The sequence below is a fragment of the Lytechinus pictus genome, chromosome 5, assembly GCF_037042905.1.
Source record: "Lytechinus pictus isolate F3 Inbred chromosome 5, Lp3.0, whole genome shotgun sequence".
NCBI lineage: Eukaryota > Metazoa > Echinodermata > Echinoidea > Temnopleuroida > Toxopneustidae > Lytechinus > Lytechinus pictus.
Genome location: NC_087249.1, coordinates 13,372,991 through 13,385,154, shown reverse-complemented (window position 1 = coordinate 13,385,154; position 12,164 = coordinate 13,372,991). Strand labels below are relative to the sequence as shown.

General features: G+C 36.6%; 1 protein-coding gene across 1 annotated transcript; it reads left to right on the top strand.

The window, feature by feature from the left end:
* The first annotated feature begins 3,856 nt into the window (after positions 1–3,856).
* On the top strand, positions 3,857–11,397 carry LOC129262399 (cilia- and flagella-associated protein 141-like). The gene is made up of 4 exons (XM_054900513.2): positions 3,857–4,078; positions 7,753–7,793; positions 8,397–8,526; positions 9,467–11,397. Exons 1-4 carry the CDS (start codon positions 3,989–3,991, stop codon positions 9,566–9,568), a joined length of 363 nt encoding a protein of 120 aa, XP_054756488.1. The 5' UTR covers positions 3,857–3,988; the 3' UTR covers positions 9,569–11,397.
* The last annotated feature ends 767 nt before the right edge of the window (positions 11,398–12,164 follow it).

Here is a 12,164-nt window from a genome sequence, read left to right as displayed (position 1 = left end):
AAAAGTTTTATTCCTCCCTGAACATTTAGAACTACCAGAACTACCATTGTCTTAATATTTTTGGGGTCAGTAAAGTTAGTCATTACTGCCAAATCTTTAAAAAATGAAATATTGTGATTCAAACAATAAAAAACAAAAGAAATAGTGAGTGAGGGACATCATGTCGATTCTCTCATTTGCATTTCACTGACTTGTGCACATAACTATTTTGTGAAAAATAAGCGAAACTTTAAAATGGCATAAATTTCTTATTTTACATCCGATTTTGATGAAATTTTCAACGTTATCCTTTTATGGTTTTCTGTATTGATTCAAATCAACATTTTACTGGGGTGGACTTGACCTTTAAGTATAAACCTTTCTCTGCAACGACCAGGGGCGGCCGGATCCAGGATTTTCCAAATGGGGTGGGTCACATTTTCCCCGAGGAAAATTTGACAAGCAAAAAAAAAAAAAAAAAAAGGTTTTCGTCAAAAAGTGATAAGAACATTTCGACCACGAACAAATTTGACACTAAAAAATTAACGGTCTTCACTTTCAAGGGGGGGGGGGGGGGGCACGGGCCTGCTGTACCCCCTGGATCCGCAGTGTCTACAACCATGCAGAATTTTGTAAATACAATATACATGATATATACTATGGTTTTGAATAAAGTGCAGCATTTAATTGTAATTCTTATTTTGTTAGATAAATGTCGATGTTTAGTTTGTCGTCTTTCACACCTTGTTTTCAAAATCAAAGGTGCTGCGACTCTTTAAACAGCAAACGAATTGCAATATGATTGCTTGGATTCATATAATGCAAAATTTTGTGAATAGATGGATTTTGAGGTATAAATAAAGATAATAGTCTTAATAGAGGTATTAAACTCAATGTTGTGATATGGGGTCTAAAAAAGCAACATTATTTTTATTGCGTATATTTCTCGAGACCTTTCAAATGGATGACCTTCAAAGTTCGATAGAAAAAAAATCAAACACATGAACCCATGTTAATATTTGGAATATTTAGGTGCTGGTAACTCTGCTCAAAATATTGTGAAAATGACATGGGTTTCATTTTAACTGTGGAATGTCCTTAATTCAAGATTAGTTGAGATAAATTAAGATGCGCTTCCGACTTAAGTTTTCTCCCTATATAGTGTAAAAAAAAGTCACACCTGGCATTTGTACATCAACAATATCAAGTTCATCACTTATTTAAAGGGGAAGTTCACCCTGAAAAAAAGTTTATTGTGAAGATAGCAGAAAAAAACTAATAAAAAGTATCGCCGAAGGTTTGAGAAAATTCCATTAGAGAATGCGAGCAGCTTTCCTACATGTCGTGGTAAAAAATCAATGAAATTTTATTTTCTCAGAAATTGAAAATGGTTTTTACTGTACCGTATATCAATAGACAAACCATTTCGCACCCGCTCCTAAAAAAAGAAAACAGAAATAAGTCATCACGAACCATTTGAAAATTATAAATTTATGCATCTATTACATAACATACCGGTATATGGGGTAGCTGCTCGTTTAAGACGTCACAAATCAAATAATCAAAATTCTAATAACTTTTTCATTCTTTGATGGAATTTTTAAAACCTTCGGCAATATTTTTTTATCATCATCATCATCAACATCACCGTCATTATCATTATTGTTATTGTTATCATCATCATCATCATCATCATTTGTATTATCATTATTATAATTATCATCATCATCATCATCATCACCATCATCATCGTCATCATCATCATCATCATCATCATCACCATGCATCACCATCATCATCATTATCATTACTATACGGTATTATCATTCATAGTTGCACTTTTACCATTATATGTCCAAAGCGCTTACCATTACTAGGATAATTAATTCTTCATTGTTCCAGTCCTTTCTAAGTTTATGTTCCTGACATAGGGGTATTGGTGTGACAACTCTAAGGTCAGGCCCGACGTGCAGCCATGCATAGGGGGTTCCGAATTATAAAGGGTAAACCCATCCACGTATACTGTTCCGTTAATTCAACCAGGCTGCTACTTCCACTTCGCTTCGTGGTCATCAGATGAGGTTACACGTCCCACATGCTCGCACTGTTACTTATCAGAAAACTTTTATTCCTGATGCCATTAGACTGTGGAATATTCTCCCTGCCATTACAGTTAACTGCACTTCAGTAGCCAGCTTCAAGGCTGAGGTGCAGAAAATTCAATTGCGCTAAGACTGCGCATATATTTTTTTTTTTTTTTTTTTTTTTTTTTTTTTCTTCTTTTTTTTTTCTACAAGTACGATGATACACCAACCTGGTGGACTGTACTTAAACGGATGATGATGATAATTCCCGGGGCTGATCCATGCAGTTTTCGCCAATATGGGGGCGGGGCAGATGCGCGCGAGCTGAAAATGTTGATGTACTGACCTGGGGAGCGTTTCATCAATATTTTCATCCGACAAGTTGTCAGATCTGACATTTTTCCATGATTTTGATTGGCTGAGAGGCACTGTTCCTATGGTAACTGTCGGATAAAATGGGACTTGTCGGATAAAACGTCCGACAAGTCCTTTCATGAAACGCCCCCCTGAAAATTGGAATTCTAAGCACTTTTTGTATCAGTGATCAGGATGTTATCTGAATTAACAATTGGTGCGAGCGAGATGCAATTTGTAATATATAATGACCTGAAAACAGGAAAAAAAAAGGTATACCTGTTTATATAATACTAGACTCATGAGGAGGATATACATATCTCATCAAACAAAGTAATGCGAGGGCAAAGCCCTAGAATTTCTTTATATTTTGACCGGAAAGCTTGATATTCTAAGCAGTTTTTTGTACCAATGATCAGATAATCAAGATGCATGGGTATCTAAAAGAACAACTTTTGATATTTCGATTTGAAAATAATTGACAGTTTATGGAAGTTTTTTTTAATAAGTGAGAAGATATAGGGCTACATCCAATTATTTATTGTAAATCCGAAGCGCGAGCTTTTTGAGGTTAAGAACTAAAACGGGACATTCTATCCACTTTTTGAATCATGTAAAGGATGGGTGTCTTGCTAAAGAATTGATGCAAGCGCAAAGCGAGCGCTAAAAAGTGATTACATTCCAATCTGAAAACAGGACACTTTAAGCACGCTTTTAAATAAGGAACGAGTTGTGTATCTCAATAAACAAATTAGTGCAAGTGTGAAGATCGAATTGATCATAATCATTTTACTGTTTAACATAATTAGTCCATTATGATCGAAGAGGAAGTTTTATTGGTTCAAATTTACAAAAAAAGGGGGATATATTTTAAGCCCTATAGCTTATATAGTTTCTTTCACTTTTCGTATCTTTTTAATTCATTTCCTCCTTATCTCCTTCCATTTTCCTTTTTTTTGCTGATGGCAAGGGTGGGTTTCCGCAGAACCCTGGACCCGGCCCTGTCCCACCTGGCTACGGTCATGAAGGTCTTGGAATCGAGGGATCTCGACCCTCGACTCGACTACAGGGGCAAAGTGTTTCCTTTACTTCTAAATGAAAAATAAATTGATGTCTCTGACATACATGGTGAAAAATCAAGCAAGATTATATCCTGAACCATAATGACCTTACATTCTAACAAATGTATTTTTGACAATTAAAGAACATTTCCAAAGGCTAAGCATTAATTGAGATAGTTATAAAAGTTTACTACAATGGAGCTCCATGGAATTAAAATTCAATATACTTTCTGTAGATACACACTGGGCATTTTTTAACAGTGTTGAAACACCCACCTGATGAATATTCATAGATGAGCGGGCACTCTACTGAGTCCGTTGTTGGATCTGCGCTAATGAATATATTTGAGTTAACGCGTACGAAAAAAAAATTCAGCCGATGTCGCCATAACAACAACAAGCGAGTTACATTTCCGGTGCCGGTTATGAATATGAGGGCTAGCGTATAGCTGAGGTGACAAAAAACATTGAGAGAAGTGTCAGCTATAAATTTAGTGACCATTCAGCAAAATGAGTGAAGCCACTTCTTACAGATTCGAAAATAACATTGAGAACAAAAGTTTACAGAGAGCTCTGCATCGACAGAAAGAACGGATAAAGGTAAGAATCGACAACATACGTACGGTATGCATACGGTACCGAGTTCCGTTACTTTGGCGGCGGGTTGACTCTCCCCACGCCCCGGAGCCTGGCGGCGGATCTCGCGGCCAGGGCTTGGATGCGTTCAAGAATCGCAGCGGTAGTATCAAATATGGGTGATTTTAAATTCAAGTACCGGTACGGTGTTGAAATCTGTTGTTGATGTTGTGACAACACCAACACCAGTGTCAACACCATAATTGAAATGATGCTCGTGTTGGGATCCGGGGGGGGGGGGGGGGGGGGAGGGGGGTACCCGGTACTCACGTCAGACTCAAAGAAAGGGCGGGGATGTGCCGCTGAAATGGAAGAAATCCCTAAAGTAAAGTTAAACATCATGGGGTAGGCGCTATGGTTTTAAGCTGGAAAATCCCTAAACATGGCCCCAATTATTAGATACTGGCCTTAAACATGGGTTCATATTCTCCTCCAATTTTGGGTGATAACCTGTTTCAAGTTCAGTGTTGGTGTTGCCAACACCAACACTGAACTTGAAACGGGTACTGACTACTGACCTGTTGGTGTTGAACTGCAGCTCGCGAACACGATGCAACATTCCCGTAGTTTCCGTAAATTTATCTTTTACAGTTAAGATGAGCGCAAATCATTAGAGTTCTATACATTTCAATGAAAAATAATATTTACGCTTTCTGATTCTGGCAGTGATTTTAACCTTTGCATTCTGTATGGCAAGTTCCCCCAAGTCTGCGCAGTCCCCACTAGCGTACCTGATGCAGGGGACCTATCCCTGCCCCCCCTGACAAGTCACAACTGATACAGAGGACGTGCCCCCCCCCCCCCCTTTTGAGAAACCAAATTGAAGACCTGTTTTTTTTTGTGCTAGTCAATTTTTTTTCTGGTAAGAAATCCTTTTTTTTTGGTTGAAGACCTTTTCTTTCTTTTTTTTTTGCTTGTCAAATTTTTTCACTGACGAAATATTCTCCAAAAATTTGCCCCCCTTCTGGAAAATCCTAGGTACGCCAGTGGCGATTAAAATCCCCCTTGTCTGCGCACACGTGTATCTGCGCGATTCTATAGTAAAAGAAGATATGCAACAAACACAAACTTTACACATGCAATACATCTATAGACAGATATTCATTAAAAAATCTGATTCAAAGTGGTGAAAAATGAATGATTTTGGGGCATTTCTTTTGACAGCCTCAAAATGCAGCCTTTCTCATAAAAATCCCTGAATCTTGTGCAAAGTGAATGGGTGCGCAGACATACATGAAAAAAATCCAATTATTGGCTGCAAAAAAGAAGAATGAAATTAGGTAAATTTTCAGCATTTCTCTGCCATAGACTGTGTAGTTAAGAAATGGACATACACAAATCCAAATTTTTAGCTTCCGAGAGCTGTTATAAATTTATTATTAATGCCAAAAACTTGTCCATAAAGAGTCCAATAGGATTTTTTATGCTCTATCTGATGGTATGATTTTTATAAAGATTTGGAAACCAGATCACAATGAAAAATTGCGACAAAGTGACAAAAATTGTGCAAAACAGAAATTTCATTTTCCCATAGAAAACGCATGGAGAAATGGCAATCTCAACACACACAAAAATAAGGGTTTGCAATTTATCTCTAAATCCTTATTTAAAATGATCATATAAACTTGTCCTTACTGTCAAAAGAAGCCCCTGAATTTTCTCTTTCCATACATGCCAAACACAAGTTAATAATCAATTCAGATCACATTTTTCTAGTAGCCTGAACTTCCCCGAAAAAATGTGCCATATTTTCCCCTAAATTAGCCTGTTTTATGCTGACACTTTTCAGTGTGGCTTCAGACACCCTAGTCAAAGAAAGGGCGGGGATGTGCCGCTGAAATGGAAGAAATCCCTAAAGTAAAGTTAAACATCATGGGGTAGGCGCTATGGTTTTAAGCTGGAAAATCCCTAAACATGGCCCCAATTATTAGATACTGGCCTTAAACATGGGTTCATATTCTCCTCCAATTTTGGGTGATAACCTGTTTCAAGTTCAGTGTTGGTGTTGCCAACACCAACACTGAACTTGAAACGGGTACTGACTACTGACCTGTTGGTGTTGAACTGCAGCTCGCGAACACGATGCAACATTCCCGTAGTTTCCGTAAATTTATCTTTTACAGTTAAGATGAGCGCAAATCATTAGAGTTCTATACATTTCAATGAAAAATAATATTTACGCTTTCTGATTCTGGCAGTGATTTTAACCTTTGCATTCTGTATGGCAAGTTCCCCCAAGTCTGCGCAGTCCCCACTAGCGTACCTGATGCAGGGGACCTATCCCTGCCCCCCCTGACAAGTCACAACTGATACAGAGGACGTGCCCCCCCCCCTTTTGAGAAACCAAATTGAAGACCTGTTTTTTTTTGTGCTAGTCAATTTTTTTTCTGGTAAGAAATCCTTTTTTTTGGTTGAAGACCTTTTCTTTCTTTTTTTTTTGCTTGTCAAATTTTTTCACTGACGAAATATTCTCCAAAAATTTGCCCCCCTTCTGGAAAATCCTAGGTACGCCAGTGGCGATTAAAATCCCCCTTGTCTGCGCACACGTGTATCTGCGCGATTCTATAGTAAAAGAAGATATGCAACAAACACAAACTTTACACATGCAATACATCTATAGACAGATATTCATTAAAAAATCTGATTCAAAGTGGTGAAAAATGAATGATTTTGGGGCATTTCTTTTGACAGCCTCAAAATGCAGCCTTTCTCATAAAAATCCCTGAATCTTGTGCAAAGTGAATGGGTGCGCAGACATACATGTAGGGCTCAATTTTTTTATTCAATCTGAAATTGACTGCCCGAGGTTTTTTCCAAGAAAATCATATATTTCTTTCAAATTTTTATGAGATATTTGGCACACTAACTCATAATGATGTAAGGAGCATTATCAACTGAAAGATTTTGTGAAATAAAAAGAAATTCATGTTAAATCTTAACTCAAATCGTTAGGTGTGCAGACTTGGGGACCACCATCATACTATGAAATTTTATTGCAATTTCTCCCCGATTTCACTTTCGCCATCAAGAATTTCTCGCGTAAATTTGAGATGATCAGCAGTGTAGCGCAGAGGTGTGACATCACTGGCTATCGATAACGCTTTTGGTATCGCTCCTCTGAACCCAGCTTGGTGTTGGAGTTCGGTTCAGCAGCCTTTTCACTCTCAACACCGAACACTGTTCTTGAAATCACCCTACATGTATGTATGTATTCCCATGTCCTGACTTAACGTTAAGACAGCTGAAATCTGTGAATGTATCACATGTTTGCTGACAATAATCCCTCTGCTGCAAAAAAAGTAATTGATTAAAAAAAGGTGTTTTTTTTGTTTAAAAGTAAATAAAGCAACGAGTTCATATCATTCTTGTTCAGGGTAAATCATGTCAAATTTTCTTTATGTTTTACTGTTATAAATTCACTTCTGATTCAAAACCATCGCAATCACAGTCATGCAGGGCTGTGGTGACACTTGTGATTGCAATGCGAGGTTTTTTAATTGGCAGTGAATTTATAATGCATGAAGAATGGGTTTTAAATCAGTAAAGTCTACTTTTCATGATGATTTTGCATTGTTAAACCTTCATATTTTTCTTGCTAGTACTAGTAGTGAAATGGACTACTCTTTTTTTTTTCACAGTATGATGAGCTTATGGCTGCAAGAGAAGGTGTGGTGAAGAAGTAAGTTCAAAACTATTAAATTCTTTATTTATCAGAAATCATGCAAGAAATAAAAGCACTCTTGTAGTTCTACTTTGAATGCTGTTAGCTCTGTGATCACCTTAGTAATACTGGAAAATCTCAAGCAACTTGATCTAAATTTTCTTAAAATAATTATCACTTTTATCAGGCAGGCACGAATCCAGGTGGATTTGAGTTAGACACAATGGTTTTGAGGGGCTGACTATACACAAGAAAACCTATTTTCAAAGCCTGAAAATATGAGGTATTCTAAAGCAAAATACTCAGCTGGTATTGATAAAGCAGCAGAAATGCATAAAGCTTCATTGCTGTGTTAAGTAGGCTAAAAGCTTTTGATTGCTTTTGGGCCTGGTCCGGGTCTTTAAGCATTATTGCTCACCACCCCCCTCAAAAAAATAAATTTAAATTAGCACAACTTTATACTTTACCCCATGTATAACTCTTCAGCAAAAGGCCTTATACAACCAATTGTCCTTTCATTCTGGATTTACAAAGTGTTAGATTTCAACATGGTACGGTAACTATGTGATATGTTTTCTATATTTCTAATGCACTGTACTTTTCTCTTCCTTTCAATGACAGTGAACTTCTTATCAACCAGAAAGCTGAATGGACCGAAAAGCTGGAAGAAGCAAGTGCACATAGAAGGTTGAGAAGTGAGAAAGCTGCTGTAAAAAGCGAGATTACAATTGCTGGGAAAACCCTAATTTCGGTAAATTGGCTCAAAATCATTTTTAGAATGAACATAATTATTTAGACTGGTGTGTGCCTCACAAACCCTGATGGGGGTCTAAGGAACTGAATATAAGGAGTAAATTAAGATGTCTTTGGAATTACAAGTGAAAGCAGGTCTTATGGAATAAAGGTCACGTTAAAGTCAATACATGAATAATAACATGCTCTTGAGCTACATGTATAAATGAAGTACTGTATTTCCTTCAAACTTGGCTCTTGCAGTGGAGTAGGGAATCTCGGACTATATTTTGGTTTAAAAGGTTAATTGTTTTGGAATATGGCTTCTTTTGACTCAGTTACTATAGAACTGTTTGATCAAATTCAAATTTGGCTCATGTGTGTCATTTGGGAGTGTAGTGCTCTGATTTAAATGGGTCATGGTTGACAAGGTCAGAGATTCTGTGGCTCATCGTAATAACTTACAGATTTACTGATAAATCTGAATTATAAAACTGTTTCATTAATACGATTTTGAATTTCAAACAAAAAAATCCATTAAAAATTGCACAAAGATTTAGATTTGCATACCATATATGATTGATATATATACTGTATGCCTTTTTTATATTTCACTTTCCATTATATCCCTAATCTATTCACCTGTTGCTACACCCTACATCTCCAGTAAATTATTAACCGTTTCCCCCTCCTGTCATTTTCCTGATTTTCTCTTTTTCTTTTTCATCTTATTATCATTCTTTGGTCATGATTCAATGAATGATAATTATTTGTCGTATTTTGTTATGTGATGTAATTTCCACCCAATTCAGCTTTGGGCTGCCATGTGATTTTAAATCAATACATTTTCAAGTTCAAGATAAAGCGAGTGAGGCTGCTGTCTAGCATAAATACTGTACAAATGTATATAACAAAATTGTGTCATTACATTGGTAGCATCTTTGTCTCCCATCTTGCAGGTGCGAAGAGCAGCTCTTCGTCAGCTCTTAGATCAGGAGTATGCCCAATATGAAGAGGAACTTAGGGCACAAGGAAACGCTTTCTACTTCAAACGTGATTGAACAGGATGCTGTGGAAATTAATAAAAGCAACTGAATTCCAATGACAATGATGTAATGACTTAAGGTTGGCTTGCAGCGAAGCAGAAGTCTGACTTTAGTATTCCTAGCATTAATGCTGAACTTCAAATGAAATTATTTTACTTCTTGGAACTTTCGTATTAAATGTTACAACGCAAGTTGTTAATAAATCGCGTCATAGTCGGATCGTGTTATGTGCTCCGGGCTTAAGTCATTTTGATGAACCTCCTAAGATATCAGCAACATCAATATCTCCTTTTTTTTTTTAATTTAAATATATTTCACAAATTATCTTTTCTCGCTTTAAAATGAGAGTTAGCTTATTGAAACCTCTTACTAACATTTTGCAAGTGCTTCTGGTTGTATTCTATAAACTTCTTCAAGTTAAACACATGCTTTTCAATTAGAAACCATCAATCCAAATAGCAACTTGGTCTTAGTGAAAAAAATTGGAATTCTCTGAGTAAAACCAAAAAAATCGGTCTATTATTATGAATTCTTGCTTTCTAACAATGAAGTGATTCAAATGGAAAAATAAATTACTTTCTTCGTCTACTAATGGTGGAGGCATGTATTCTGATCCTGCAATTGAGAATCCATCTTAGTTTGATGTGGTAAGAATGATCTCTGCAAATGAACTTTCATTTCAGTTGACATTTTGTAGACACATACAGTGGTGCTCAAAAGTTAGTGAACCCCACCAGAAGATGAACATATTCAAAGTGTTCAAATTCTGCTATTTTTTAGATATTTATTTGTGAAGTCAGGTGATAAAATATTACATTAAAAAACTTTGTTTCTTGCGGCTCGCCGAACATTGTAGTCTATATTCAACACTCGGCATGAAGGAGTGCATTTTGTGATATGGGGTTCACTAACTTTTGAGCACAACTGTATGTCACATTTGATAACAGCATACTACATATAATTGTGCAATATCAGTTCACATGACCTGTGTTGTATCCTTGGACTGTACTTATGAATTATGCACAGACGGTACTAATTTTATTCACTCCGGCCACCACAGTATAATTTTGTTTCTGGCCCATGCAACCCAGAATTTTATGGTTTGTAGTGTCCTTGCGGGGCCAGGGATGGTATATTACTATAGTGCCTTGCACAGTACATGAGCTTACAAATTATTGTCATTGAACTTCAGACTAAAATAAAACTTAAAAAAAAAAAAGGTAGGCTATGTGGTGCCAAAGGAGACAAAAATTGTACAATCCAAGTTATTTACCCTGACGAGCCTGAGCGCTGTAGAATTTTAGGGGTCCAAAATGTAACTTAAGCTTACATACCCAACATATGACATGAACTGTTCCATGTATTTGACACTGTTCATATCAGCAAATATTTTAGCAGCAGCTTGTTTTCAAGACTATGAGCCCAGAAAAAGGAGGGGTAGAAGAAGCCCCCAAGCCAGCCCCCCCCCCCGAAACCAGTGCTCGATAGCATATTAAGACCATTTTGTCAGCCAATAATGTTCAAACATGACTGCTTGTTAAATGACAAATGTTGATGAAACACCTGTATATATGTGTATATATATATAAGTGACATACATGTGCATTGTGAAAAATACATTAATCTGTCTGAAATTGTAATTAAAGCATTTATTTATCCATAATGAACACTTGGACTTTTATCATATTTTGAAGTTTATAGATTGTAATAGGAAAATGAGTTGATTTACATTTGTGTATATATATTTTCTACTAAAATTGTTATTGATGTTTGATATGTTTGTAGGCCTGAGGAAGGCCAGCATAGTTGAAAGCTCGCATGAATAAATTAAACTGAAGAGAATACTCACTTTGTGTCCATTAAGTTTGTGTATCGACAGGAGTGTATGTATGAATGAGTTTATTTCCAATTCGTTTAATACCAAATCTTCCAATTGCCAACTCATCTACCATCATTTGGTCTACCATCAGTTTGTCCACTATCCACTTGGTTTAATTGCCAATTTGTCCACTCACCGTTTTGTTTAATAACCAGTTGGTCCAATAGCCATTTAGTCCATATGCCATACGGTCTAACTGGACTAAATGCAAAATAAATGAAAGTGAAATGGATATTCGACCAACTGGTTATAAGAAATGGTCATAGATGAAACGGTGATTAGACAAAGTGATAATTTGACCAAATGGTTGTTAGACAAAATGTCGATGGATGGAATGGCATTAGACTAAATGAAAGTAGACCATGTGGTGAGTGGACAAGTTGGCAATAGACGAATTGGCAATATACCTATTAGTGTTATCCCTAGTCTTCCAATGTGAAAGTCCCTCAAGTGGAGATGGAGACGAGAATGAAACGCTAAAAATTAGTTGGATTAATAAAAAAGAGAAGAAAAGAAAAATCAATAAAAGGTTGATAAATATATGAATAATGAGAATGAGCGGAAATATTCCTTGGGAGCAGGGGTAACGGAGCGAATTTGAAAGTGGGTGGGGGGACAGGGAAAAGGGCACCTTTTCTTTAAAAAAGGGCAGTATCTGAAACAAAGAAAAAAAAACTTATCTACAGTGGAGTAATGTGCCAAAAATTGATAAGAAGCTGCGAGGAAGCAAAG

Excerpts from the sequence above, each read along its gene's own strand:
- LOC129262399 (XM_054900513.2), top strand. The coding sequence starts at position 3,989 with ATGAGTGAAGCCACTTCTTACAGATTCGAAAATAACATTGAGAACAAA. Across the intron at positions 4,079-7,752 it reads GACAGAAAGAACGGATAAAG|TATGATGAGCTTATGGCTGC; the intron begins GTAAGAATCGAC and ends TTTTTTTCACAG. Across the intron at positions 7,794-8,396 it reads AGAGAAGGTGTGGTGAAGAA|TGAACTTCTTATCAACCAGA; the intron begins GTAAGTTCAAAA and ends TTTCAATGACAG.